The following is a 27,997-nucleotide window of genomic DNA, read 5'->3' as shown; positions in this document are numbered from 1 at the left end:
CTGAGCCAGCCCCGCCCGGGAGGAGGCTGGAGGTGGCCCTCACTGAGCCAGCCCCGCCCGGGAGGAGGCTGGAGGTGGCCCTGGCTGAGCCAGCCCCGCCCGGGAGGAGGTTGGACGTCTGTCCTGGTGAGGAGGTGTCTGGGAACCGGGCATGCAGCCTTCCTCCCGCTCACATCACTGAGTCAGACCCACGGCGGCAGCAGGAGCAGCAGCAGCAACATGGGAGCTCCCCTGTGAGCTCTAAGGTGCCAGCTCATGGCAGAGCCTGCCCTTCTCCCTGCCACCCAGATGGAGAGGCTGGCCCCTGTGTCCCTGGCCACGCCGTGTCCCCGGATCCCACGGGCCCACATCGCCAGGCGCTGTGCCCGGCGCCGGATGGACCTGGGCAGCAGGTACCGGAATCACAGGAGGAGATGGGGGAGGTTTGGGCCACTAGTGTCTCAGGGCCAAGGCTGAAGAATGAGGGGACCACCTTGAAGACCTACTCTGTGCTGGGGGTGAATGCCATCTCAGTTCTTACATCACCCCTCTGAAGCAAGAATTCCCCTCCCATCCTGCGCACGAGGACACAGAAGCCCTGAGACGCCAAGTAAATGGCCCAAGTGGTGGTGGCATGTGTCAAACCTGGGTCCCTGGGGCCCCAAACCCAGCTTCTTCCTGGGACACCACACTGCCCTGGACTCGGGTAGGGGCCGCCGATTTTCAGATTATGATAGACTGTGAGCGACCCTCAGTATGCGCTGTTTCCCCTTCTGGATATAGGAAGTTTTAGGGACCCTGGGGCTTCTTTGGGGCTCGGGATTCAGGACCTTAACCTATGGAATCTCGGCTGGATCAATGTGGCCGTGTGGTCACCTGGGTTGACCACTGTGTCACTCCTCCTTCCTGCTCGGGTGCCTCTGACAGCCAGACCAGAATTTTTAAAGTCATTTCTTTCTCCTCATGGATGATTAATACGATTATTGTAGAGATTCAAGCAGCGCAGAAGTACAGACACCTGCTCCTCAGAACTCACTGCTGTCACAGTTTTGGTGTATACACTTGGAAAGAATTTTTTGGCGTACGCAAACCGATACTTGTCTAGTTCTACACAAAGAGGAGCAGGCTCCCATGTGCGTCTAGGCTTCCCTCGAGCCCTTCATTTAAGGCTACGGACGCCTTTACATGTCAGTAACGTAAAGAGCTAATGCATTTGTTCTAATCCCACCCCCCCCCCCCCCCCCCCGCCGAATCCAGCTTTACAGATGTCCTTTGGTTAATTTGGAACCAATTGCTGGCTAACGGGCGTTTAGATTGGTTCCAGTGTTTAACAACTGTAAGCAGTTCTTCAGTGAACGTGCTTGGGGATTTGTGTGGGTACAACTCACTCCTAGACAGGGGATTGCAAGTGTAAAAGGAACAATTAGAATCTTGATAGATCCTACCCGATCGATCGCCCTCCACCACTGTTCATGCCGACAGCAGGGAGGCCCCCGCTGTCCCCCTCACTTCCACCCGGGACGGCAGCCCGGCAGTGGCCTGGATGTGGAGAGCAGATCTGGGGAGGGTGAGATTCTGACCCTAGAACCACGGAGCCCACAGAACACCCTGATGCAGGAGTGAGGGCGAGGCTGGGGGTTCTGACCCTAAAACCACGGAGCCCACGAGCACCCTGATGCGGGAGTGAGGGCGAGGCTGGGGGAGAGGCAGGGGGCTCATTTCCCTCACTCAGCATGTTCACTGAGCTCCTGCGGCTGGGGGGCTCCGTCCCATCCTCGGCAAAAACTACTCAGTCCCTAGGATTTTATTTTATCCATCTCAATAAGCCACTGACATGTTTACCTGTCTCTCTCTCTCTCTCTTTACCCATCCACCCACCAACCTACCTACCTATCTATCATGGCTGCTCCCCTGTCCTCCCTCAATTTCTTGGTTCCTTGTGACCCCGAGGCCTTTAATACCGACTTCCCTATAAGAGTACCTGACCCACTGAGTGTGCTCTATGCTTACTGGATGGATGAACAAATGAATTTCGTTGCATTCCCTTTGTTCCTTCAAACATAACAAAAATAACACTCTTAACTTCCAGAACAATAGTTTTTCAAACTCCCAGAGTCCTGTAAGCCTTTCCTCGGAATTCAGTCGTGATTATAGTTTTGAGTATTGAAAACTGAGTGAAGGCATCGCCTCCCCCGAGTGTGTTCTACCCCAAATGCTTTTTGGCCACAAGATCCTATAGATCGCGTGATCCGTAAATGCTTTAAATTGAATTTGTGGGTTTACAATGGCATCATTGTTCTCTGTTTTGTTTATTGAAAAACGATTCCACTGCCAAAAAAAATAATGTGGAAACTACTTCCCTGAGACAGGGCTGGTTTGTCTGCTCCGGGCCGGGCCTGGCGTGTATCGGGTGACAAGGTCACTGGGTCAGTTCTTCCTCCCCTCTGAGGTCGTTCATCTCACTGGTCACTCACACTCACTGTCAGCCATTTATTTATTCAACAGCATAAGCTCCCAGATGCCAGGCCATATCTGTTTTGTTCACTGGTCCATCTCCAGCACCGAGGGCATTGTAGGTGCTCACAAAACACTGGTTCGATGGATGAAATGCTCACTGCCTCTGTGTGAAGTCCCATGATGGGCATGGGGACATGGGGGTGAATAAGATGCTCCCAGCCCTTAGGATGTGCACAAGCTGGTCCTAAATGCTGATCAGAAAGGTCTGAGCAGGGGTGACTGACTAGAGTCAGGGGTGTTGTCATCAAATGGAACTTCCCATAGAGTTAATGGGACACCGAGTTCTCACTCTATGTGGACTGAATTTTTTTTTTTATCTTTTTTTATTTTTCTGAAGTGAGAAGTGGAGAGGCAAAAAGACAGTCTCCCACATGTGCCTGACCGGGATCCACCCGGGCATGCCTACCAGCGGGTGATGCTCTGCCCATCTGGGGCGTTGCTCCGCTGTAACTGGGGCCATTCTGCACCTGAGGCAGAGGCCATGGAGCCATCCTCAGTGCCCGGGCCAACTTTGCTCCAATGGAGCCTTGGCTGCAGGAAGGGAAGAGAGAGATAGAGAGAAAGGAGAGGGGAAAGGGTAGAGAGCAGATGGGTGTTTCTGTTTGCACAGGCCGAGGATCGAACCCTGGACTTCCACACGCTGGGCCGACGCTCTACCACTGAGCCAACAAGCCACGGGCCTGGACTGAATCTTAAAATAAAGCAATGTTGCCCTTGGGAGGGGTCTTCATGACCCAACCTTAGCAAGGTGACTCTGTAAGGCATTCTCTCCAACCTCACTCCTAAATCAAAATATATTTTCTTTTAATTCATGATTGCTATAAAAATGCAAAAAAAAAAATAGCAAGTGAAATCCATCTCCCCCTCCCACTGCCAACAGACAAGAATAGTAGCTGTGAACAGTTCAGTGTAAATCCTATCAGACTTTGTGCTTCATAAATATACTATATATTTACATAAATGTATGAGGAAAAGATGTATGATCTAATTCATGTGTGTAACACTTCTATACCTGTAGCATTTTGTGTTTGTAGTATTCCCTGTGAAAATATCTTTTCAAGGAAATACAGAGATCTATATTATTCTCTTTAAAGGCGGCATGATGTTTCATTTTAACTGTACTTCAGTGAATTCCCCTCCTGTGATGGATGTTTAGATTGTTTCCTTTTCTTTGGGCGTAGGTTGCTATTTGTATGAACTATATTACATTGTCTTGGAGACATACCTTTGGGCACTTACCTTAGGATAAATATCCCAGAATAGAAATCATTGCATCCAAACACTTTGAAACACATTGGAAAGTGGTTTCCCAGGAAGGTTGTATCCAATTACAGACTCTCTTAGTGGGTGCCAGCTTTTGTTTGTTTATATTCTTGACAATCTTGACAGGGCAGTTTGGCTCTTTTTAGTGTTTGCTAATTCTATCTTGGTGTGTTTTTTTTGTGTGTTTTTTTTTTTTATAGAGACAGAGAGAGAGTCAGAGAGAGGGATAAACAGACAGGAATGGAGAGAGGTGAGAAGCATCAATCATTAGTTTTTCATTGTGACACCTTAGTTGTTCATTGATTGCTTTCTCATATGTGCCTTGACTGTGGGGCTACAGCAGACCAAGTAACCCCTTGCTGGAGCCAGCGACCTTGGGTCCAAGCTGGTGAGCTTTGCTCAAACCAGATGAGCCCGCGCTCAAGCTGGTGACCTCAGGGTTTCGAACCTGGGCCCTCCGCATCCCAGTCCAACACTCTATCCACTGCGCCACCACCTGGTCAGGCTAATTGTATCTTGTTTTAATTCACTTTTCTTGTTAGTCTAGATCAGGGGTAGTCAACCATTTTATACCTACCGCCCACTTTTGTATCTCTGTTAATAGTAAATTTTCTAACCGCCCTCTGGTTCCACAGTAATGGTGATTTATAAAGTAGGGAAGTAACTTTATAAAATTTATAAAGCAGAGTTACAGCAAGTTAAAGCATATAATAATAATTACTTAACAAGTACTTTTTTTTTTTAATTTATTTATTTATTCATTTTAGAGAGGAGAGGGAGAGACAGAGAGAGAGAGAAAGAGAGAGGAGAGAAGGAGCTGGAAGCATCAACTCCCATATGTGCCTTGACCGGGCAAGCCCAGGGTTTCGAACCGGCAACCTCAGCATTTCCAGGTCGACGCTTTATCCACTGCGCCACACAGGTCAGGCTTAACAAGTACTTTATGTCAGATTTTCGCTGTTTGGCAGAATAAATCTTTATAAAACAACTTATTATAGTTAAATCTATCTTTTTATTTATACTTTGGTTGCTCCGCTACCGCCCACCATGAAAGCCGGAACGCCCACTAGTGGGCGGTAGGGACCAGGTTGACCACCACTGGTGTAGATGAACGTCTTTTCACAGGCTGACTAATAGATTAAAAAGGCAGGAAGACCGAAGGAAAGAGTTCCTTAATAACAGGCTCAGCCACTTGAATGTCAACCTAGCTTTCCAGGTATCAATGTATCTTTCAGCCCCCAAACACACAGCCCTGTATGTGACCTCGAGCCCAGATTGGATCACCTGCACACCATTTAAATGTATCAATGGTAGAGGACAGACTGCTTCTCAAAGCCCAGTTGCACCCTTTTCGTGGCTGTAGGACTCTGAGGGAGTTACCTAACTTCTCTGAGCTTCAGTTTCCTTTTCTGCGCAGAACAGGAAATGGCTGCAAATGACAGCTCCTGCCTCGTCAGAGGTAAAAATGAAGTGAATGCATGAGAAGCCCTTAGCGCAGTGGGAGTAAAGAGGCCTGTACATTACATGCCAGACATGGCGGTCCAAGGGAAAGATTCGGGAGCTAACTCTTTTTTTTTTTTTTCAGGTCACGTCAGAATATCTTTTTTTTTATATATATATAAAGTTTTATTAATTTTAATGGGGTGATATCAATAAATCAGGGTACATATATTCAAAGAAAACATGTCCAGGTTATCTCGTCATTCAATTATGTTGCATAGCCATCACCCAAAGTCAGATTGTCCTCCATCACCTTCTATCTAGTTTTCCTTTGTGCTCCTCCCCCTCCCCCTCCCCCTCTCCCTCCCCCTCTCCCTCCTTCCCTTCCCCCCTCCGTAACCACCACGCTCTTGTCCATATCTCTTAGTCTTGTGTTTATGTCCCACCAATGTATGGAATCATGCAGTTCTTAGTTTTTTCTGATTTACTTATTTCACTCCCAATGTTATCAAGATCTCATCATTTTGTTGTAAATGATCCGATGTCATCATTTCTTATAGCTGAGTAGTATTCCATAGTGTGTATGTGCCACATCTTCTTTATCCAGTCATATATATATACATATACACACACACACACACACACATATATATATATATATATATATATTTTTTTTTTTTTTTACTGTGATTAAAGCCTTTAAGCAAACTCTTGGCCAATACAATTAGGAGCTGACTCTTAACAGTACAGGTTTATTTCCATATGATATGGTGAACCCAAGGCCTCCTGGTGCTTAGAGCGGTAGAAAGACCTGCATTTGAGCCTCAGACCCTCCACTTACCAACGTCTCTGAGCCCGTTCCTTTATTTGCAAAGTGTGTGATTAGGTTTTTTTTTTTTACTTTAAATTATTTTTTATTTCTCAGTTACAGTTGACACATAATATCCTGTAGTTTCAGGTGTACAACCCAGTCGTTCTAATCATAGGCACAGTCAAGTCTTCCCAACCTCCAGCACGGACTGCCACCTGGTGCTGCAGTCTGGGGCCTGGAGGATCCGGGGACAGGCTGCAGCTTTGCCGGAAAGGCCCTTGCAGGCAAATTCTCTCCCCAGGAGGGACCTGACACCGGCCTGGCTGTCCCTTGCAATCCCAAAAGGGCAGGTCCCTCCTGACAGGGCTTCCTGCTCCCTCTCCTGCCTCACAAGGGAGCAGAGGGAAAAGGCTGTAATTACACAGTGGGCTTAGGCTGCTCCCTTCACGACTCTGGGAATCTCCACCCCTGTCACCCGCCTGCCCCAACCCAGGCATTGCTGACCCCCCCCCCCCCCCCAGCTTGGCCAGCAGATGCTTAGAGAACATGAGCATGTCCTGTCCTTGTCACTTATCAACCCTGGGTATCCTCATTCGTTTTTGTGCTTGCCAATCTAGCAGATGAAAATATAGAGTTCCTGGTTTTAATTTGTGTTTCCCGGATGACTTGTGAGCTTCCGCCGTCCTTTCCTATCGAGTATTCTGTATTTTTTCTTCGGTGATTGTTGATCCTTCTCTGCTGTTTACTTTTTCTGTTGGATTTTGGAGGGCATAATTTCCTCCCTTATGGATTTCTAGGAACTCTTGGTATAGACTAGGTAGTAACGCTCTATCTTTTCTTGCAGATATTTTCTCTCCACTGATGCTGGTTTTGTTCATTTGTCTGTGGTGTTTTTGTTATGCAGAAGTTTAAGAGTTTGCTGTTAATCAAACCTCAGGCATTTTCGGTCATAGCTTCCAGATGATAGTTTGTTTGGGGAGATGTTCTCCTCCGCCCCCTTATTTCTTCCTGACTTCCTTCTCATCAAACACTAAAAGCAGCCTCCTATCCACCCACCATTCTGACCACCATAGTCACCTGCTCCCCTTCCTGTGAGCTCTGCCTGTGTCCCTCCCTCCCTGACATTCCTTCAAAACTGAGTTGCAACATCACCTCCTCCAGGAAGCCTTCTCTCCCCAGCCCCATCCTGCTCTGTCCCTTGGGCTGTTTGCTCCGTCTCAGGTGTGCACAGCGTTGCTTTAAAGTGTTTGTTAGAGCACTTACTATGGGCTGAATGTTTGCATGTATCGCATCCTTACACCCTTGTGTGTACTACTCTCATCATCACCTCCATTCTGTAGGGTGGGAGAGGGAAGAAGACGATACTTTCCCAGTGGCCACACATCAGGAGGACAGACCCGGACCCAGCCAGCCTGACTCCAGGGCAGGGCCATTAGCCACCGTGTTAAATGTCTCATGTCACTGCCCTAACAAATTGCCGCCACTTTGGTGTCTTAAGCAATACAGATGTATTATCTTAGTGTTTTGTGGCCCGGAGGCCGCCATGAGTCTCCCTGGGCTAAAATCAAGGTGTTGGTAGGGTTCTGGTTCTTTTTGGCGACTCTAGGGGAGATTCCACCATCCAGCTTCCGGAGGCCACCTGCCTCCCTTAGAGGGCGACCCCTTCCGGTCTCAGAGCCAGCAGCGGCCGGCCGAGTCCTTCCCACACGACCGTCTCCCCGGTCTTCACCCTCCGCCTCCCACGCCCCTGTGATTACACGGGGCCCACCCAGAGAGGCCAGGATGCCCTGCCCCCCTCGGGGTCAGTGATCAGTAACCATATTCCATCTGCACCTTAAACCCCCATGCCGTGTAGCACCACATGTTCACAGAGTCCAGGGATTGTGTCCTAAGCACCTTTATTTTGGGGGGGGGGTGAGGGTAAGGTAGGACGGGAGGAGGGGTATTCTGCCTACCACAGCCTCTCTTTCATACTGCGTCTCCAAAGCTTAATCAGCCGCCCCCCACCCCACCCCCCGGGGAAGCTGGGTTAGACGGGCGCATCAGACTTGCCTGCCCGGAAGACTTGTTTCAACCCAGACTGCTCTGCCCACTCCCAGAGTTTCCCATTCAGTGGCTCTCGGGCAAGGACTAAGCATCTGCAGAGTAGATGCACATGGCCAAGTTTTCGAGTAACTGAATGTAGCATCCATCTTGAATTTAAATTAGTTAGAATGAAATTTTTTTAAAAAACCAGTCCTTCTGTCATTCTAACCACATTTCAAGTGCTCGGTAGCCACACGTGACTAGTGGCCACCGTATCAGCTGACACGTTGCCCAGTATAGAGAATGATCTGCTTAAGTGACTCAGGCAGGGGACACGCTAACATCTATGACACTGTTCAAAGGAAGGGTCAGGGCAGGTCTCCGGGGCGCACTGCCCGCTGGAAGCCCGTTTGAAGGGTCTGTCAACACTTGGCACCAGCCAGTCACTGTCACGTAGGGACAGGGGCCCCACCAGCCAGTCACTGTCACGTAGGGACAGGGGCCCCGGGATTATTCTCTCACTTGTTTGTTTTGAGAATGTTGGACCTAGAGAATTCTAAAATGAATCCTCACATTCAGATGACGGCAAGCTCTCTGAAATGTGTTAACATCCGATGGGGCAGCCACTCTGCTGCTTCCCGCGGCGATGGGCTGCGCCTGACCTTCCTTCCGGTCGGGAGCATGTGTCATCGCAGAGGTCATGGGCCCTCCGTCTCCTCCAGCCCTCTCAGCAATGCAGGCGGCCCCTCCCAGCAGGGCCCTGTGAAGAATGTCAGCGCAAATCCATGCATTCCCGCCCCACCCTTGAAAACTTTTGTGCAATCTCTGAACCCCGGCCGCCTAGCCTAACGATGCTCCCGACAGTGCTTCCCAAGGCTGGCCTGGCCGTGCAGTGCTGGTCTGGGGTGTGGCCTGGGCACTGGGTGATTTAAAGGCACAGTCAGGGTTGGGAACCACTGGTCTATAGGCCTGGTCTCCACGCCCAGAATGCAGCTCCTTGGCTCAGCGGGTCTCATATCTGGTTCTCGTCCACCTGGGCCAGCTGCAGGGAGCATCCACGCCTACCTTTGCCTTTCTCTGTCTCCTGGCCCCGCCTCTGATCTGATTCAGGAAGCGGAATTGCATAGGTTACATTTCAAAGTGTGTTTATTCTCGTCGTCAATAACACAAAATAGTCATGCTTAAAAATGTGCCGGTGCCCTCTTCGACATCAGGGAGGGTTGTGACAGGGTGTGGCCGGGTTCCTTTGCATATTCAGCATTCAACTGTCCCCGTCCCACGCTGAACCAGAGGCTGGTGATGGCATTTCAACACATCGCCTCTAAAACATCCCAACTGCTAAGGCAGCGGCTGGCTATGTTGATTTGCTGAATGTCTGGAGAGGAGACCAAAGACAAGGTCCCATCACACACCACACAGCCATTCCTCCCATGGTGACCATCACTGACCATCAACACATCCCCTTCTGTCCCTCCTTTCTCTTCACCCCCAGCTCCTTACCTGCCCCTGTCTTCCCCACTCAACCAAGTCAAGCTGGGCAATTCCCCATAGTGATCGCCTGGCCCTCCTCCAGCCTGCCCCACTGGGGAGTTACCTCGGTCCGTCTTGCCACCGCAGATCCTCCCCCAACAACAATTCTGAGAAGGGGTGGGGACCTTCAAGAATCGGAGCAACCTGCGGCACATGGGACAGGGAGAGAGACCTCAGCTCACAAGAGACAGAGCCAGGGCCAAGTTCGGGCTGGCGGTATTCCCTCACGAATCCCATGTGCATCCGACCAGTGAGGGGAAAAGTCACAATTAAGGGGAAACAGTTGCACAAGAAGCTCACTCACTGCCTCGTGGTTGAGAACATGGGCTGTGGAGCCGGACTTCCTGGGTCCGAGGTTCAGTCCCGCCTTTTACTGGCCAAGCACCTCGGGCTATGTTCGTGAGGCTTGGACCAGCTTTGGTGGATGTGCGGAGGCCTGTTCTCTGGCCGCATGGGGGCCTCGTTGCCGCGCTGCACAGTGTGACCTGGGAACAGGGCCACCGTTAGAACTGTGAGGGTTTTAGTTCATCCCTTTCCTGCCCCCCTTGTCCGAGCCCCTCGAGAGCTTCACCCACAGCAACGATGGCACCCCTCTCGCTGCTTCGCCGTCCCAGTGGTGACACACTTGACAACTTTTTTTGGGGGGTTTTTTTTTCATTTTCAGAGAGGACAGAGAGAGGGAGAGAGAGAAACAGAGAGAGAGAAGGGGAGGAAGAGCTGGAAGCATCAACTCCCATATGTGCCTTGACCAGGCAAGCCCAGGGTTTCTAACCGGCGACCTCAACACTTAACAACTTTTGTTTTGGTTTACTCACTGCGGGTTTTCAAACTGTCACAGAAACACACAGATGCCAGTAATTTCCAAGCGCGTGACAAAGCCCCCGAGGAACCCAGGCTGCACACCAGCACGGGGGTGGGGGGGGGAGGGAACAACAGACTCTCAGGAGGCCTGCTGACGAGCGGTTTTCCCAAAAAGCATAAATAGAGCGGCACAGCCAATTTTATAATTAACTGGGACTCGGTCTCCGGTGAAGCTTCTGCTTGGTGAAAACAGCCAAGCTGGTGCCCGGAAAGGGGCTGTGTGCCCGCCTCTTCCTCTGGGCCCTGGCGGCCTGTGGTTCTTTGTTTCACCACATTTGAATGTGTTTCCTGATGGAGGCATTTGGAATTTGGAATCAAGCTCAGTATGCGGGCAGGACACTTGGGGGAAAGGCAGAGGCCAGGGTCTCTGGGTCTCAGCTGGCAGGACCAGGTCACGTGCAAAATGAACGAGGGGGGTGGGCCCTTGTTAAAAATGACCACGGATTTCAACATGGTAATGTCAGAGCACTAAGCCAGGGACATGCCCTCCTAAGCAGGATCACACAGGTCACCCACCTATGACACGGGCCTGGGTACTGATCCCGCCTCTAGAAGTTGGGGGAACATCTCTGGATGGGGTCTCGAGCTATGAGGAAAATACAGCCCCAGGGACTCCAGGGCCCAGAACCCCCCCCCCCCAACGGCTCTGGCCCCACCATCTTCACATGGCTTCCCAGGTCACAAACCTGACACTGACCCCCTCTATCTCTTGGTTCAGACCTTGAGAGTACCGGGTTGGCTCACGTGATGGATGGTACTTCCGTGCTCCAGTACTTGGCTCTGTTCGGATCTGGCTGCAGGAGAGTGGGGACCGAGGCGGTCACGTGTGATAAATGGGGAAACCAGGGCGGTGGAAGTCGGACTCACAAATAAGGGGGGCCAGGTGGGGAGGAGATCGCTGACATTTTGGGTAAAAACTCAGCGAGGTGAGTCACGAGGTGCGCTGTGACTTCCTCACTGTCCTGGTGCTCGGTCCCTTCTTCTCGGTGATCACTCTAACATGTGGGGCCCAGGATTGGCCGCTTTGTCCAAGAAAGTGGAAAAAAGCAGAGCTTCCTCCATCCTCTGCAGCATCCTTTGTTCCCACGGGACTCTGAGGCGGCGATGCGTAAACTGGTCCATTTGCCGAGACTAGCCCTGTGTCTGTCGCCCCTTCGTCTGTCGCCCCTGGGAAGGGTGCTGGGGAGGCTCGCCAGCTCCCAGGAGCCCCAGGCCGATTTCTGGAGATCCACGAAGCCTCCGGACAAACCTTGTCGTGAGCAGAGCTTTGCCTGACTTTTCTCTTCCCTCCCCACCTGCTGCAGCCCAGGCCCCTCGTTAGGCCAAACGAATCAGCTTCCGCAGAAGAGCCCCCCGCGGGCACGCCCTGCCCTAGGCGCCCACTCCCGCCTGTCCCCTGCGGAGGGCTTGTCCATGGATGGCTTTTGGACCGAGGTGGAGCGGATCCAACAGAGGGACGAGCTGAGAGAAGACACAGGCGACGGGGGTGAAGGCCGGCCACCCGAGGGTAAGGACCCCTATGGGGCCGCTGGGCGGCAGGGAGGCCCTCGTCACAGGGGGGTGACACGTGCCAGGTCCGGACACGAGTCAGAACGTGAAGGGGCTTTGTCTCCCTCTTAGATCGTTGCAGCACCCTCTTCACTGGTCTCCCTGCTCCACCTTTTCTCCCTGCCATCCGTCACTATTTAGATCATGTCCCTCCTCAGATTAGGTCATTCGGCACATGGTTATAAGTGCCCGTGTCTTGCCAGGCACTGTTTTAGGCACTGGGGATACAACAGTGGACACAAAACAGTCTCCCCTGTGGAGCTAACATTTGAATGGGATTCTGAGTCCTCGCTCCACATCCCCATTTCAGAAAATGCTGTTTTGGTGGGTTGTTGTTTGAAAAACAGATCTCGTGGGTCCAGGAGAGAAGCAGGCCCTGGTCATCACAGTAGAAGCAGTGCCTTCACCAGCCAGCACAGGTTAGGGGAGGACCAAGAAGTTGTAGCTGCCTTGGAAACGTTCGTTTGGTTCCCAAGTGCAGGGGCAATGTTGGAGGGAAACTTCCACGTCCGGCTTATCTGCGCAATTCAGGCTGCTGGAAAAGCCGTGTTGATATTTTGAATCACCAGCCTCAGCACCTGGTTGACCAGGCTCAACTAGATACACCCTACCCATCAGCTCACACATGAGCACAACTTCATCCCCCAAATTCTCATCTGTTTTCCCTGTAATAGGGAAGGAACTCTCCATTGCTTCCCAAGTGTGATCTGAAGTCTCCGTTGTATGAGAATCATCTGGGCGGGGAGGAAGGGGCTTCCGGTGCAGATTCTCAGATCTTGTCTCCGTTGAAGGCTGTGGTTGCTGTTAGCGGGTCTCATGATCAGATGTGTGGATGTTTCTTGCATCCACGTAAGTGTGTGTTTCTGTGTGTGGCTTTAGTTAGGGCGTGTGGCTGAGTGCATACATAGCATGTGTGTTCATCTGGGTGGCCTCCCTCTGTTGGCAGAAGGAGAAACTGAGACCCAGTGGCTGCAGGACACAGGCCTGTTGGACCTCCTTGGTGGCCTGGGCTTGGACAGTCACCACCGGGGGCTCCTGTCCACACTTACGCGGACCCAGGTGGCCGCCGTACGCCGCCGGCTTGACATCTACACCCGCTCGGCCCGAAGACGCCACAAGGCTCCTGTTAGAGATGTCAGGGAGATTTTTGGGGCTCTCAATTCAGGGGTAAGTCGGTGGCACTGGGCATCCAGGTGACTGTGGGCCCTGTCTGCCAGAGCCCGCTTTTAGGCTTCCACATCGTAAGTGAAACAGTGGTTCTGCTGCCAGGCTGTGTTGGCGTGGGCCCGCATGCCACCGTGTCCCCATGTTGCCTGAAGGTCTGTGTGCTGTGTACGCTGATGCGTATTTGCCTGTGGCCACTCTGTATCCTTGCGTGGATGCTCAGGTTCTCTTTCTCTATAACTCTGATCAGTACAATCATAACGGTTTCTATTATCATGTCTATATCCTGCTGACACTTGTCACCTGACAGGTTATGGGCATTTGATTCTTTCTTGGAATATTTTGAAGTGGTCTGACATGATTAGTATGATAGGCATTGAGGGCAGACTGACCTGGGCCCAGTACCCCCACCCCCACTCAGCAGCTGTGGGATCTCAGGCAAGGTCTCTGAGCTTCAGCTGCTCCATCTGTGAAGATGGGCTCATGAATGGCTCCTAGTCCCCAGGGTTGGGAAATAGAACTGACTGGACATTGTCATTTGCTTAGGAAATATCTTCCGAGAATGGGGATTCGGGTATACAATGGAGCCAGCTCAGTTCCAGGACTCCTGAGTCTCCTCTAGGTAAGTGGCTTCCGTTTCCAGGGCCCTGGGAATCCTCCGGGCTGCACGAGGGGACTGCTCTGCTCCGTAGAATCAGAGAAGGTGCACACCTCAGAGCACTTTCCTCTTCCTGCTGGTTCCTTCCCTTCCCTGTGTGAGGGCAGGAGGAAGGAATCCCAAGGGACAAGGTGAGACCTTGAGTGGGGTTTTCCCTTCAGACCCACAGAGCTCACCCTGGAAAATTACTTACTGGGGCAATGAGCCTTAGCTAGAAAACTGCTTCCTGGAGCAATGGGCTTTAGCTAGAAAATTACTTCCTAGGGCAATGGATCTGATCCCTAACAGTATTGATTTGATCCTGGGGTTTGGAGCTTGAGCCTGAGAAATCACTTTGTGAGGCAAAGGGTCTGAGTCCTCAGCGTAGGAATTTGCTTCCTGAGGTCATCATCTCATCCCTCCTAATCTTAGACAATTGCAACTGGGTTTACTTGTGCCCAAGTTTAGCTTGGGCGCGAGCCGGAGCAATTGCTGCTCCCCGGGGCTCTGGGTTGGAGGAGGTAGTGAGGTGGCAGGTCCTGAGCGCCTCTCTGTTCTGTTTCCCTGGCAGCAGCAGAGCCTGAGGGGCCGCAGGCACAGACCGGTAGGGAGGAAGCCTTCCACATGGACGCTGCCTACTCAGAACAAGCCACACTGCTCCTGCAGAGGGGCAGGCAGCCCCCGGGAGGCGCCTGTGTCTGGGGCGAGGGCTCGCTGCCGGTGAGGATGCCGCCCAGAGGGCTGGTGGCCAGCCCCCCCCCCCCACGCACCATTACCCTCTACTCCTTAGCAAATTTACAGTAACCTCTACTCCAGTGTGAAAGTGCTTTCATTCACTCAAATAGAACTTTTCTATTTATTTTGAAATAATTTTAGAGTCACAAGGAGTTGCGAAAGTAGCAGAGTGTCCATGTACTATTATTCACCTAGTGTCTCCCAGTGGTAACATCTTACATAATCTCAGTTCATCAAATAGGGTTTTTTTTGTGTGTGTTTTTTTTTTGTTGTTTTTTTTTTTTTGCATTTTTCTGAAGCTGGAAACAGGGAGAGACAGTCAGACAGACTCCCGCATGCGCCCGACCGGGATCCACCCGGCACGCCCACCAGGGGCGACGCTCTGCCCACCAGGGGGCGATGCTCTGCCCATCCTGGGCATCGCCATGTTGCGACCAGAGCCACTCTAGCGCCTGGGGCAGAGGCCACAGAGCCATCCCCAGCGCCCGGGTCATCTTTGCTCCAATGGAGCCTTGGCTGCGGGAGGGGAAGAGAGAGACAGAGAGGAAGGCGCGGCGGAGGGGTGGAGAAGCAAATGGGCACTTCTCCTATGTGCCCTGGCCGGGAATCGAACCCGGGTCCTCCGCACGCTAGGCCGACGCTCTACCGCTGAGCCAACCGGCCAGGGCCATCAAATAGGGTTTTTAAAGAACGACTTTCTATTTCTAAAGCATCAGAGATAATTAATGTTCAACATTATCTTATCTTTTACCCTTGATGATATGATTTCCTCCATTAAATTATGAGTGATAATAATTAATAATGCTGAAGATACCCATATATTGAACTGTCGCCATAAGCCAGGCATTATACCGAGTCCCGTACATACATGGTTTAATTTAATTGTTATGTTGGCGGAAATTGTGTAAATACTTAAAAATAGTAATGGTTATAATAATTGAGGACTCACTGTGTGCCAGGCACTGTGTTTTATATGCTTTATCAAATTTAATCTTCCCCTAAAACTCTGCGAAGTGGATACTGTATTAGCCCGATGCTACAGGTAAGAAAGTTGATATGCAGAAAAGTAAAAGTATTTACCAAAATTCACAGGCAAAGTCAAAACCGGAACCCAGAACATTTGACTCCAGGCATAGCCCATACAGCAAGCACTGGGCTGTACGATAGCCATAGCATTGTTACCTGCCACGGCATGCTTCCTTTCCCGTGTTAGAGCCCTCAATGGCCATGGGACATCATCTGGTCAAGTCCTCCTGGCAAATAATTCAGCACATTGGCTCCTCACTCTTGCTGTGTCTCACCTTGGAATACCTGGGGCTGCCTGCAGATCCCACACTTGCCTCTAGATGACAAGTTGAGCATCATTTATTTTTCTTTTTTGAGACAGACAGGGACAGACAGACAGGAATGGAAAGAGATGAGAAGCATCAATCATTAGTTTTTCATTGCGCGTTGCAACACCTTAGTTGTTCATTGATTGCTTTCTCATATGTGCCTTGACCACGGGCCTTCAGCAGACCAAGTAACCCTTTGCTAGAGCCAGCGACCTTGGGTTCAAGCTGGTGGGCTTTTTGCTCAAACCAGATGAGCCGGCGCTCAAGCTGGCGACTTTGGGGTTTCGAACCTGGGTCCTCTGCATCCCAGTCCGACACTCTATCCACTGTGCCACCGCCTGGTCAGGCTATTTTTCAATTAATATTCTATCCTTCAGCATGAGGAAGAGGAGCATTGGAGTGTGTGTGTGTGTGTGTGTGTGTCGGGGGGAAGGTGGCGCAGCCAAGGGTATGGACAGATGGGGTTAGGGAGAGCAACAAAGGACCCAAACAGAAGCAATAGAGGGAGTGAGCCCTCTCTTCCAGCCTCTCAGATTGGGAGACAGGCCATGAAAACAGCTTCCTTTTCCTGGGGCCTAGCCACGTGCTTGGCACCCTTTGTACCCCTTAGCCCCTTTTCCCCCCTCACAAAAACTATGAGGTAAGCACTATTTTATGATTACAAATGGGGAATAAAAGGCTCAGAATAAGATGCAGTCAGAGGTAGAGTTTGAACTTGAAGCTGGGATGGAATCCAGCCACCCCCCTCCCCCATCCACTCTGCTCCTCCTCCTCCTACCTACCCCCACCTGAGGGTAGAGGGTGGGATGGGTAAAAAAGTGGGCGGGGGCAGAGCCTCAGCACACTTACCCATCATGCCGCTTGACACTCTGTCTCTACTTCCCTCCCTAGAAGTTCAGGGTCCCCAAAGGCAGACTGGGCTTGACGAGGATTGGAGATCTGTCCTCGCAGGACATGAGGAAGATCCCTGCTTTGGCCCTCATCGAGCTGACTGCGCTCTGTGACGTCCTTGGCTTGGACCTGAAGAGGAGCAAGGCAGGGAAGCAGAAGGCAACAGGTCAGCAGCCCAGCGCGTCACAACCCCCGTGGCTGACGTCCTGGCTCTCAGCAAGGGCGTTGCTCGGGGAATCTTGCGACTGGCTGGCTGGCTGGCAAGGAGTGAGGTTGCATTTTCTGCTTCTTTAATGGGCAGAATTGCAAATGGACAGAGCAGAGGCTGTGGATTAAAGCAGGGGCAATGAAGTTGGAACAACATTATCATTTCCTACAACTCTTAAACCTTCTTTGAAAACATGATTTTTAATCAGGGTACTATTCCCCTCCTTATGGAGACATCCTGATTTATTTAATCATTTCTCTGTTGGCGGGCATTTATTATTTCCATGTTTTTTTCTATTATGAAACGCAATCACTATTTACACACATACAACCTTTGAATGCATCTTAAATTGTTTTAGAACACACCGATGAGGCCCTGGCCGGTTGGCTCAATGGTAGAGCGTCGGCCTGGCGTGCGGAAGTCCCGGGTTCGATTCCTGGCCAGGGCACACAGGAGAGGCGCCCATCTGCTTCTCCACCCCTCCCCCTCCCCTTCTTCTCTGTCTCTCTCTTCCCCTCCCGCAGCCGAGGCTCCATTGGAGCAAAAGATGGCCCGGGCGCTGGGGATGGCTCCTTGGCCTCTGCCCCAGGCACTAGAGTGGCTCTGGTCGCGACAGAGCTGGATAGGCAGAGCATCGCCCCTTGGTGGACATGCTGGGTGGATCCCGGTCAGTCGGGCACATGCAGGAGTCTGTCTGATTGCCTCCCCATTTCCAGCTTCAGAAAAATACAAAAAAAAAAAAAAAAAAGAACACACTGGTGAGTGAGTCCTTGGTGTTTATTACCCGTCGGTAGTGTAGGAGAGTGTTCATCTCACTGCATCACTGCCAACATTAGGCATTGCAATTTTTCTTTGCTTGTTTATTTTTTTAAAGACAAGAAGATGGTGGATAAGGTAGACCAGGAGTAGGGGTTTAGCAAGAAAAGGCTAGGCAGGTGACTGGAGAAGGAAGGACCTTGCAGAGTGGATTTGGAAGGAGGAGTTCACCCGCTAAGACTGCTTGAGAAGTCCTGGGAAGAGCATCCCTTTGGAACTTGGTCCATCCCTGCAAAGCACAGCTCTCCAGCCCAGATCAAGGCTACTTTGGGCACCCGGTGCTCCCTGGGGCAGCAGCCTGTGCTCCCTCAACGCCTCTCTGTCCGGCTGAGAGTTTCTGCCCTAATGTTTTCACTGTTGCTGAGCCCACGTGTTCTTCCTGAGAGCAGTTTGCACTGAGCCGGTCTCCAGAGAGCCCAGTCCTCACGCAGGGAGAGGAGTCCAATTCTCGTCGCCAGGGAGACCTTGCAGGGTGGTGCCCAGTTGTCATTCCAGGAAGTGAAATGGCCCCTCTGCTCTCTGGACTCCCCGCAGAAACTGGCCTTTTCGGCGTGCCCCTCGAAGCCCTCCTCGAAGCCGACCGCAAAGCCTGCCCCAGCGCCCAGGTGCCGCTGCTGCTTCAAGCTGTAAGTCACCCCCAGACTGGGCTCCTGTCACCAGTGAGAGGCTGTAGAGGCTGGCTCGGGGCACCATTGATGGCTAGCCTGGGGGATATGAGGGTGGACTTTAGAATCAGGAGACCAGGGTTCAAATCCTGGCTTGGACACATGCTAGCTGAGAGGCTTGGGGTGAGTTGTTTAGCCTCTATGAGCCTGCCTTTCAGCACCTGTGAAGTGGGTTATAATAACAGTACCCTCTTATTAAAGACTGAATGAGAAAAATGCATATTTAGGAAAAGCGCTCAGAACAATCCCTGGCTCATGGAAGTGGCCAAGAAAGCTAGTATTCTCTAAGCTCTGTCCTTGTTTTCATGGGAGACAAACATTCCGGTTTGTGTCCCACTTTCCAGTGGTTGCTGGTTTCAACGATGGGTTCTTTTTTCTCATAGCTGCTGTCCTGTTTGGAAAAGAGAGGGATGGATGCAGAAGGCCTTCTCAGGGTGCCTGGGTCGCAGGCCAGGGTCAAGGTAAGGTTTGGCTTCTCCCATCCAACCGGGGCGGCCCCTCCCAGCATCCTCACATGTGAGTTATCCGGGAGAATCCGGGTCGCCGGCTGTCAGTGTTCCGTCCTTGGTCTCTGTTAGGGTCGTGGATTCGGGAGGGGTTGAAGAGGTAGAGGCTGTCCAATATAGCATAGGAGCCAGTATAGCAAATGTCGACATTTGTTGAGTGACTTACACACATTAGGCCATTGAATCCTTATAAAAACCCTACAAGGTGAGTGCTGTTATTGTCCCCACTTTGCAGATGAGGAAACCGAGGCCCAGAGAAGTGGTGGAACGGCTTTTCCTGGAGCCTTGAGCCAACTTCTCATTAGTGTTCTTCCTTCCTTCAGGGGCTGGAACAAAAGCTGGAGAGAGATTTCTACACTGGCCTGTTCAGCTGGGACGAGGTCCACCACAATGATGCATCTGATTTGCTCAAAAGGTTTATCCGGGAGCTGCCGGCACCTCTGCTCACTACTGAGTACCTCCCGGCCTTCGCTGTGGTGCCCAGTGAGTGTCCCCAGCCCTTCTCCTTTGGGAGGGGAGCGTTCGATGGCCTGGGCTGGAGGGGAGGGGAAGTGGGGGGGAAGGTGGGGCTACCTGTTCCCTGTGCTTTCAAGCGGACGGGGGAGGAAGTGCATGTGTGTGTATGAGTACGTGCGTGAATGTATGTGTGTGCTTATGTGAAGATGCATGTGTGTACACACACGTGTGCACATGTATTATGTGTATCTGGTATGTTTGTGTGTGGATACATGTATACATGTGTATGATGTGTTGGTGTGTTTGTAGGTGTGTGCACGTGTATGATATGTATCTGGTGTGTTTGCATGTGTGTCCATGTGTGTCCATGTGTATGATGTGTATCGGTGTTGCACGTGTGTGAACATGTATATATGTGCATGTATATGATGTGTGTCAGTGTGTGTATGCATGTATAGTGTGTGTGTGTTGTAGATGTACGTGCTTATTCACATGCTGTAGAGATGGAGCCTGTGACCAGGCCTGCTTGGGACGCTGTCTGAGCTGGCACAAGCCCCGGAAACAGTGCCAGGCCTCACAAAGGAGGGTCGCCTGGCTGGCCCTGGCCTTCGGGCTCTGTAGTCTCCCCTCTCCAAGAGGCAGCCCCAGACGGAGGGAGGGCCAGCCTCTGCGCCTCCCTGGGAGCCCTGCGACCACACTCCAGCCGTCTCCCCTCTCCCCTCAGCCATCCCCGACCCCAGGCAGCGCCTGCAGGCCCTCCACCTGCTCGTCCTGGTCCTCCCGGAGCCCAACAGGAACACCCTGAAGGTGAGAGTCACCTCCAGCCACCTCCACTCTGTCATCTGGGCCTGCAGCCTCAGTAATGGCCCCAGAGGTGCCCACTCGTTCACTCACTCATTCAATCGACAGCTCTGCCCGGGGCTGGCCAGGGCTTCCTGGAGACTTTCTCCCTAAAGCAAGCAGACTGGGCCTGGAAGGGCACAGCGTTTCCTGCAGTGTGCGCTGCTGGGCGCCATTGTCCGCGCTGCCCGGGAGAAGCGCTCTGTGCACGGATAAGATGGGCGGACACTGGGTTAGTGCAGTGTGCTGAGGATCACTCTTCCCTACACGACTTCTCAGAGCTTGCTGTGCTAAGGCCTGTGGATCTCCGAGTGGGACGAGGTGTGTAGCAGTTTCCTGAGGGTAGTTGTTCAGGGGCCTCTCCTGTTACAAAAGCACTGCCTGGCACTGGGTCTGTGGGGCACCGGTGTGGGAAATGCTCTCAGGGAACTCTCACTGTGTGTTATGTGACTGGGTGCTCAGGACTGGGGGTGGGGCCCGGCCGGGGCACAGCCTGGCCTTCGCTCCCGCACCCTCCTGGCTGTCCTTGGTGTTAAGCCCAATCCGGAGGGACCCGAAACATTGAAGACTCGAACAAGGTCCGCCGATTACACACCAAAGCTTTATTGTCTAGCTTGGCCAAGCGGCGGCACTTCCGACAGAAATCTGAGGGAGAGCACGCTGGCCCTTTGTTCTACCTAGTTTTTATAGTTTTTTAAGTGGGAAGTACAGAAGCAAAAATTGTAATTAGGAGCCCTTTACCACTATTGGTTAGAGTCATATGTCCTTTAACATGATAGGACCATGTTCAATTTGTAAGCCATACATCCTTTTGGAGAAAACAAAATTTACAAATTAACACAATGGTAGAAAGATGTCTCTTTACATATTAAAAGGCATTCTTATATTTTCTAGTGTTCATCCACCATCTCTCTGTCCAGAGTCACACATATTAACCACATGCATTTACATAGGAGAGATAGTTTCCGTGGGGACAAATGCCCGCAAATGGCTCATTGCTATAAGAAAAGGTTTATTTTGGCTTTTCTCTTCCTGCACCTGGCTAGCCATTCACCCCTTTCCCCACAGGCGGGTGGAATGTCTGGGAATTCATGTTTTCCTTCCCTTTGCATTTACAATACAGGATGCCAAGGGCCATCCTGGTTTTATGCCAATCACACAGTACAGAAACTATTCTCACAATTTCTCTGCACACCTTAACCCAAATTGATAAAATGTTCTTCAAGCCTCTTAAAATATTAATATTAATTCTGTAGTTTTTGGTACCTTACAACACCTGCGGGTGAAGTGACACAGTGGCTCCTCACTTGGGTCAAATCCCCAACTTCCGCCAGCGTGAGGCTGTGAGGGGCCCCAGGTCCACTGGAATCCTTGTCCGGTGTGGATGCAGGAGGCTCCGAGGAGTGTTTATGACCAGATAGAGCTGGGCTCCAGTGACCTTCCCTCCTTGTGCTTCAGCTTTGTTAAAGAGACAGCCTCTTTGAATACCTGGTTCCTTTTCAGTAACTGAGGATAATGATAGCATCTGTGTGCCGTTGTGTCTGGGGAGTACAAGAGCTAATACATGAGGAGTCTCAGAGCAGAAACTGTGGTACTCAGCAAGTGTTCAGTACATGCCTGCCGCCTTCCTGCCTTCCTCCCTCCCTCTCTCCCTTCCTCCTGCCCTCTCCCTCCCTTCCTCCCACCCTTTCCCTCCCTCCCTTCTTTCTTCCTTCCTTCCTTCCTTCCTTCCTTCCTTCCTCCCTCTCTCCCTCCCTCCCTCCTTTCCTCCCTCCCTCCCTTCCTCCCACCCTTTCCCTCCCTTCTCCTTTCTTTCTTTCTTTCTTTCTTTCTTTCTTTCTTTTTTCTTTCTTTCTTTCTCCTTCCTTCCTTCCTTCCTTCCTTCCTTCCTTCTTTTCTTCCTTCCTTTCTTCCTCCCTTTATTCCTTCCACCTGCTTTCCTTTCATCTATTCTCATCATCCATCCATCCATCCATCCATCCATCCATCCATCTTTTCATCCTTCTATTCCCCCCTCCTCTTGTTCATCCTCACTGGCTATGTGGCTTTGGACACATTCTCCTTGCCACAGTTTCCTTCTCTGTACAATGGGTACAAGTGGTGGAACCCACTTTACAGAGTTGTGAGGATTAGATGAGATGACAGATGCAGGCAAGATGCTAACTGAGGGGCCAGGAACACACAGGACACTTAGCAAGCAGCAGCTGTCACCACCGCGCCCTCCCTTCCCACGGTGTCTGCCCCCCTAGTCTTCCCTTGCATTGTGGGCAGAGTCAGACTCCCCAGATCCAGAGAAAGGAGCTGTCTTGGGCTCGCCTGGAAAAGACCCGCTTCCCAGACCGGTGGCTCTTTTCTGCCTGGAAGTCTGGCCCAGCTGTCTCATTACCCTCTGAGGGAGCAGTGATGGGGACAAATTTGGGCCACATTTTGCAGAGCAGGAAACAGACACAAAGAGGTCCTGGGGTGGGCTGGTGGCAAAGCTGGAACTAAAACCCCGATTCCAGCCCCTGGCTCCTTCCAAGCCCCCCAGTCGCACAGCCAGATATTCTGGGGGACAGCGGGGGACACCAGGGTCATGCTGAGGTTTGAAGATCTGAGGGGGTCCTGTGCTCTTCCTCAGGCACTCTTGGAGTTCCTCAGGAAGGTGGTGGCCCGGGAGCAGAGCAACAAGATGACACTGTGGAATGTCTCCACGGTAATGGCCCCTAACCTCTTCCTGCACCAGGGGCAGCCCCCCAAACTGCCCCAGGGCAGGGAGAAGCAGCTGGCGGCGGGCGCAGCTGAGGTGGTGCAGATGCTGGTGCACTACCAGGATCTGCTCTGGACGGTGAGTGCTGGGGGCCGCCTGCAGGTGGGGCCTATTTGGGGAAGTGTCTGCTCAGGTCCTTTGCCCATTTCTTTCTTTCTTTCTTTCTTTCTTTCTTTCTTTCTTTCTTTCTTTCTTTCAAGTGAGAAGCAGGGAGGCAGAGAGATAGACTCCTCGCCTGACCGGGATCCACCTGGCATGCCCACTAGGGGGCGATGCTCTGCCCATCTAGGGCATTGCTCCATTTCAACCAGAGCCATTCCATTGCCAGAGGTGGAGGCTATGGAGCCGTCCTCAGCACCCGGGGCCAACTTTGCTCCAATGGAGCCTTAGCTGCGGGAGGGGAAGAGAGAGATAGAGAGAAAGGAGAGGGGGTGGGGTGGAGAAGCAGATGGGCGCTTCTCCTGTGTGCCCTGCCCAGGAATCAAACCCGGGACTTCCCCACACCGGGCCATTGCTCTACCACTGAGCTAGCTGTCCAGGGCCTCCTTTGTCCATTTCTTAATTTTTCTTTGGGGAGTGGGTTGGTGTTGACCTTCTACTTATTCTTCAAGACCTGTATATTTCAAGGGTCAGCTCCTCGGTGGAAAGCCCTGCCCCTCCCCCATGCCCCTTATTATCAGGGTCCATGGAGACACGACTCCTCTGACTCCCTCTGCTGGCGTCTGATTGAGAGAAGGGAATGAATGGGTCGATCTGAGGGTCTTTGTGGGCATTTGCCAATGCAGGGCTGTCTGGGGGTTCTCCAAGCATCAGCCCGCTCCAGGTGTGTGTGTTTGGGGGACATCCCTGCCTCAGTGTGGCCATGAGCAGCCATCCCACAACAGGTGTAGGACCCTCCAGCCTCTGTCTGGGGAGACCGCTGTCCGCTAAACCTGAGGGTGGGCTCTCTCGATGGCTTCTATGTATTGGCAAGTCCCGTATGGGGTGCTGGGACAAGGAAGACGCCACAGTGACTCTGGCGGGCTCTGCCTCTCGCCCTGGCAGCCCCGTGCCCCTGCTGAGACCGGATTCTTTCCGGCCAGGTCTCCTCTTTCTTGGTCGCCCAGGTGCGAAAACTGAACGACAGCAGCAGCCGGCGTCCCCAGCTCTGCGACGGGGGCCTCAAGACCTGGCTGCGAAGGATACATGCAGACAAAGACAAGTCGGAGGGTGGCCGTGAGGCGGTGAGTGCCCACCCACACCCCACACGTCACACCCCACACCCCACACCCCGCACCCCGCACCCTCAGACTGATGGAGAAAGAGGCAGCGGGACCTAACTAAGTACATCCTCCAGGTACGCCTTTACCAGGCGGTCAGGAACGGCGCTGCCGATTGCAGCCACCAGGGGGCGCGCCAGCCCCACCGCAGCGAGCGAGGAGCAGATGTCTCAGAAGTCAGGGAGATGGCTAGTCTAAGGAGGAACCTGGTGCCTGCCCGTTTTTTTAGGCAGCCCTATGTGTGCCTGACCGAGGGTTGGGAACGTGAGGGTTGCTTTGTGGGATGTGGGGTGATCTGGAGCGGGACGAGGTAAGAGAAGGGAAAAGCCTTCCAAGAATATTGATGGCTCCTGGGATGAGTCCTGAACAGGTTCCGTATTAGAGTCCCAAACAGTATTGTGTTGTGCATGATGATCACGGGTGATGGGTGTTTATATAAACCTATGTGCATGTGTTTGTGGGTGCATTTCATGCACTCCTGTTGTGTGTACCAGTGTGAATGCACATGCACGCATGTTTCTATGCCTTTGTTTGTGTGTGCACACCGAGGATGCGTTCTGTATGTGGACCAGGTATGATCTGTGCACAAGCGGCTGGTGTGTTGTGTATGCTGTGTTGTGTATGTATCTTTAGCGCATTTGTGTAAGTGCACGTGCGTGCATATTTATGCGCGTACATTTAAACTCCAGGCAGGCACCTGTGTGCCCATGCATGCGCCTCCTTCTCTCTCTGCAGACTCCCAAAGTGGCAAAGATCCAGGTGGCCTGGCTCATCAAAGACACCCTGGAGGTGCCCCTGACCCCCAGCACCAAAGTGGCTCATGCCCTCAGGCAGTTCACAAGGCACCTCAGCTCCAGTTTACAGGCTCAAGAGGGCAGTGAGGACAAGGAGAGCCTCCTCCCACGGTAAGGGGCACCTCCCAAGACAGGAGCCTCTCCCTGCAGGGAGCAGGTCCAAGGAGGGGTCAGCACCTCGGAGTTGAAGGCCGTCACGGGGCGTGGCACAGGCTGCTGGCCTTTCCCTTCGTGGGGTGGTTGGAACTGGGTTCTCCAACCTTCTTAGAGAGCTTCTTGGCCTCAACTAATAATGATAAAAGCATTCATTTGTTCAATTTAACAGGTATTTAAGTGAATGCCTGCTATAGGCCGTGTACTATGTGGAATGCTAGAATCACAATGAAAAGAACAGATGGGACTCTGGACTTACAAGGTCATAGCCCTGTGGAAGAGACAGATATAATTCAAAGTGCCACAAAGTCAATATAAAGTTGCAAACTATATTCGGTTTTATAAGAAATACAGGGAACAATGTGAATGCAAAAGAAGGTACCTGGTATAGGGGATGAGGTAAGACTTCCAGGCACAGAAAACTGCAAGTGCAAGGGTCCTGAGGCAGCATGGCCAAAGAGCTGCAAGAGGATCAGAGGGGCTGATATGCAACTATCATTACAGTATACCAGGAACAGCTTGAGCTCTTGGGAGCCTCCTTGATGGAGTTGGCAGGAAAGCCTCTTGAACTGTCCATTACTAGCCAGTGCTTGTACAGATGGGAAAATTAAGGCCCAGAGAGCGGAAGAGGCTTGCCCAGAGCCACAAGGCAAATTGGGAACAGATTGTGTAACTGAACTCACATGATACTTATATGATAGCTATAATTATCACACATAATCACACAATATCCACAATTCATTTTGACCCTAAATTTGCCCTTCACAGCCGACTCCTGTGTCCACATGTCACGCCCCCACCCCACCCTCATAGCTTCCATTCTGATGCCCACCGCCCGGAGGCCTTGTGGTGGGGGCCCATGGCTGGCAGTCCCTGAGTGCTGCCCACCTGCCTCTTCCATGTCTCTAGGGCTGGGCTCCTGCATGGCTCCAGCCTTCTCAGGAGGGTCCGTGTGTCTCATCTCCCGGCTGGGACCAAAGATTAGTGAGGACCGCCCCTTGCAGGCCTGGGGTCCTTACGCAGTGCTGGTCTGGCAGCCAGGAGCAGAAGAGGTTGGTGATTTTCTCCTCTCTGTCTTGCTCTTGCAGCAGCAGGTTGAGGAAGTCAGCTGACTTCTTCCTCTACGAAGTCGGAGGGAATATCAGTAAGTTTCCATGGGGAGTGGGTCTGAGCCCAGGTCCCTGGGGCTCTCTGACCTTGAGGGCTCAGGGGGGTCCCTCTGGGGGAGGCCAGAGCCCACCTGGGTGGAGCCTTTCCTGCCAGGGCCTGTTTCCCATGAAACCAGGTGGAACCCTGCTGTGAGGTCAAGGGTCAGCCACACCTTAGGATTCCGTCTTGGAGTCTGGAGTGTGGCCTGGAGTGGCCCCCAGCGTGGCGAGGCCGAATTTTTGTTTAGTGTGATGGTCATCCGTACCACCAGTGAAAGTGCTGCCTCTGGGCCACCCTAGACGAAGTGGACCTGCTCGTGGGCCTATGGCCATGGGTTCCTTCCGTCCAGCTCCAGAGGCCCCTGCGTCGTGGGAACTGAGGATGCAAGGCTGTCTGCAGCTGCGCTCTCTATAGCGATTCTCAAACTTTAGGGCTGGGGCCGAGTCACCTGGAGAACTGTTAAGAAACAGGCGGCAGGGCCCTGAGAATCTGCATTTCTAACAAGGTCCCAGCAGCTGTTGATGCTGCTGGTGCTGGGGCCGCCCGTTGAGAGCCCCAGGCCGAGGAGCAGAGGCTAAGACAAGGCTTGCGGAGTGGTGATGCGTGGAGGCGGGGTGCTGCTTAGAAAGAGCCTAAAAGGGAGGGAAGGACAAGGGTGAAGTATAGCCTTGGTCACAAGGGGGCGCTGGAGCGCCGAGTGCATCAGCGTGGCTCCGTAGAGGCTGCTGGGAGGACGGTCTTCTTACCTCTGTATCAGTCAGTCGTTGGCTGGGGGCGGCCCTGGGGGCCGGGCCGTAACCTCCGCGGCAGCCAGGCATCGGACCAAAGCGAAGGGTAGCTGTGAGACACAGCGGCCAAGACTGACACAGCCCGGGCAGTGCGCTGGCCCCGGGAGGGGCTTTGGGCAGGCCAGCATCCTCCATCGACACTGCCGTCAACCTCCTTGTCCCCTGCTTCCCACAGGTGAGCATCGCCTGGACCCAGACGCCTACCTCTTAGATCTGTACCGCGCCAACCCCCATGGCGAGTGGGTCATCAAACAGAGCCCCACCTAAGCCCCGGTCTGTAAGGAGCAGCCCTGGATGCCGGGTCTGTAAGGAGCGCGCCCCTGTGCGGTGTAGCCGACGTGGGAGCACAGCTGCTTAAGGGGGAGGTGTAGCCCTTCCTGCAAGGCGTCTTCTCTGCAATGCCCCTCAGGCCCTCCCTGTAGACCCCTAGCCCCATGCCCTCCCTGGCCCCCAGGACGGTCCTACACCGCTCTTGATTATGACCGCCCCACTTGGGCGACCAATTTTTGTCCGTGATTTCCAGCCCCGAGGAGAATAAAATATGCAACACCTCTATCAAGAGGCAGGTGTTATTTTTGTTTCCAGGGGGGAAAATTGTTTTCAAGGAGCCCTACATGGAGAGTGGGACAGACATGGAGAAAGGCCAGGAGAGCTCTGTGGCCTTGGGCCAGCCCCTGGCGGTCTCTGAACCCCCTGGAAAGCTGAAGGGTGTTGGGCCTCAGGAGGGGAAGGCTAACACTGGGGCCATGCACGACCCTCAGACAACAGGGAAGAAGACAAACCTTCCTTCACAGCTCTCATGCGTGCAATTTTGCTTTGGGCAAGCTTGTCATTTTGTAATGTGATATTTAAATTCTGTTTGGATATTAAAGATGCAAG

At 52.4% G+C, this 27,997-nt stretch overlaps 1 protein-coding gene and 1 long non-coding RNA gene across 5 annotated transcripts; one reads left to right on the top strand and one right to left on the bottom strand.

Moving 5' to 3' along the window:
* The first annotated feature begins 144 nt into the window (after window positions 1-144).
* On the top strand, window positions 145-27,997 carry ARHGAP40 (Rho GTPase activating protein 40). 4 transcript variants are annotated; one of them, XM_066236704.1, is made up of 15 exons: window positions 145-392; window positions 11,731-11,933; window positions 12,921-13,141; window positions 13,685-13,760; window positions 14,350-14,495; window positions 16,736-16,901; window positions 18,294-18,385; window positions 18,808-18,885; window positions 19,254-19,413; window positions 20,111-20,193; window positions 22,847-23,053; window positions 24,058-24,198; window positions 24,970-25,139; window positions 26,270-26,325; window positions 27,294-27,997. In XM_066236704.1, exons 1-15 carry the CDS (start codon window positions 256-258, stop codon window positions 27,383-27,385), a joined length of 2,028 nt encoding a protein of 675 aa, XP_066092801.1. In that variant the 5' UTR covers window positions 145-255; the 3' UTR covers window positions 27,386-27,997. The 4 variants fall into 4 exon arrangements, with proteins under 4 accessions (XP_066092801.1, XP_066092802.1, XP_066092803.1 ...); XM_066236705.1 differs by having other exon boundaries at window positions 14,347-14,495; window positions 16,739-16,901; XM_066236706.1 differs by having other exon boundaries at window positions 14,347-14,495; window positions 22,952-23,053.
* Window positions 9,196-10,103, bottom strand: LOC136308870 (uncharacterized). Its single transcript, XR_010726183.1, has 3 exons — window positions 9,870-10,103; window positions 9,630-9,709; window positions 9,196-9,410 (listed from the first exon to the last, which is right to left on the bottom strand). It is a non-coding gene; the product is annotated as an uncharacterized lncRNA (long non-coding RNA).

Source organism: Saccopteryx bilineata, chromosome 6 (assembly GCF_036850765.1).
Source record: "Saccopteryx bilineata isolate mSacBil1 chromosome 6, mSacBil1_pri_phased_curated, whole genome shotgun sequence".
NCBI classification, from domain to species: Eukaryota; Metazoa; Chordata; class Mammalia; order Chiroptera; family Emballonuridae; genus Saccopteryx; species Saccopteryx bilineata.
Note: the sequence above shows the minus strand (reverse complement) of the source record. Positions and strands in the feature narration are given on the sequence as shown.

Coding starts and splice junctions, on each gene's coding strand:
- ARHGAP40 (XM_066236703.1), top strand. CDS start 256: ATGGCAGAGCCTGCCCTTCTCCCTGCCACCCAGATGGAGAGGCTGGCC. Junction 20,194..22,846: donor CCAACAGGAACACCCTGAAG/GTGAGAGTCACC, acceptor GCTCTTCCTCAG/GCACTCTTGGAGTTCCTCAG. Junction 25,140..26,269: donor AAGGAGAGCCTCCTCCCACG/GTAAGGGGCACC, acceptor TTGCTCTTGCAG/CAGCAGGTTGAGGAAGTCAG.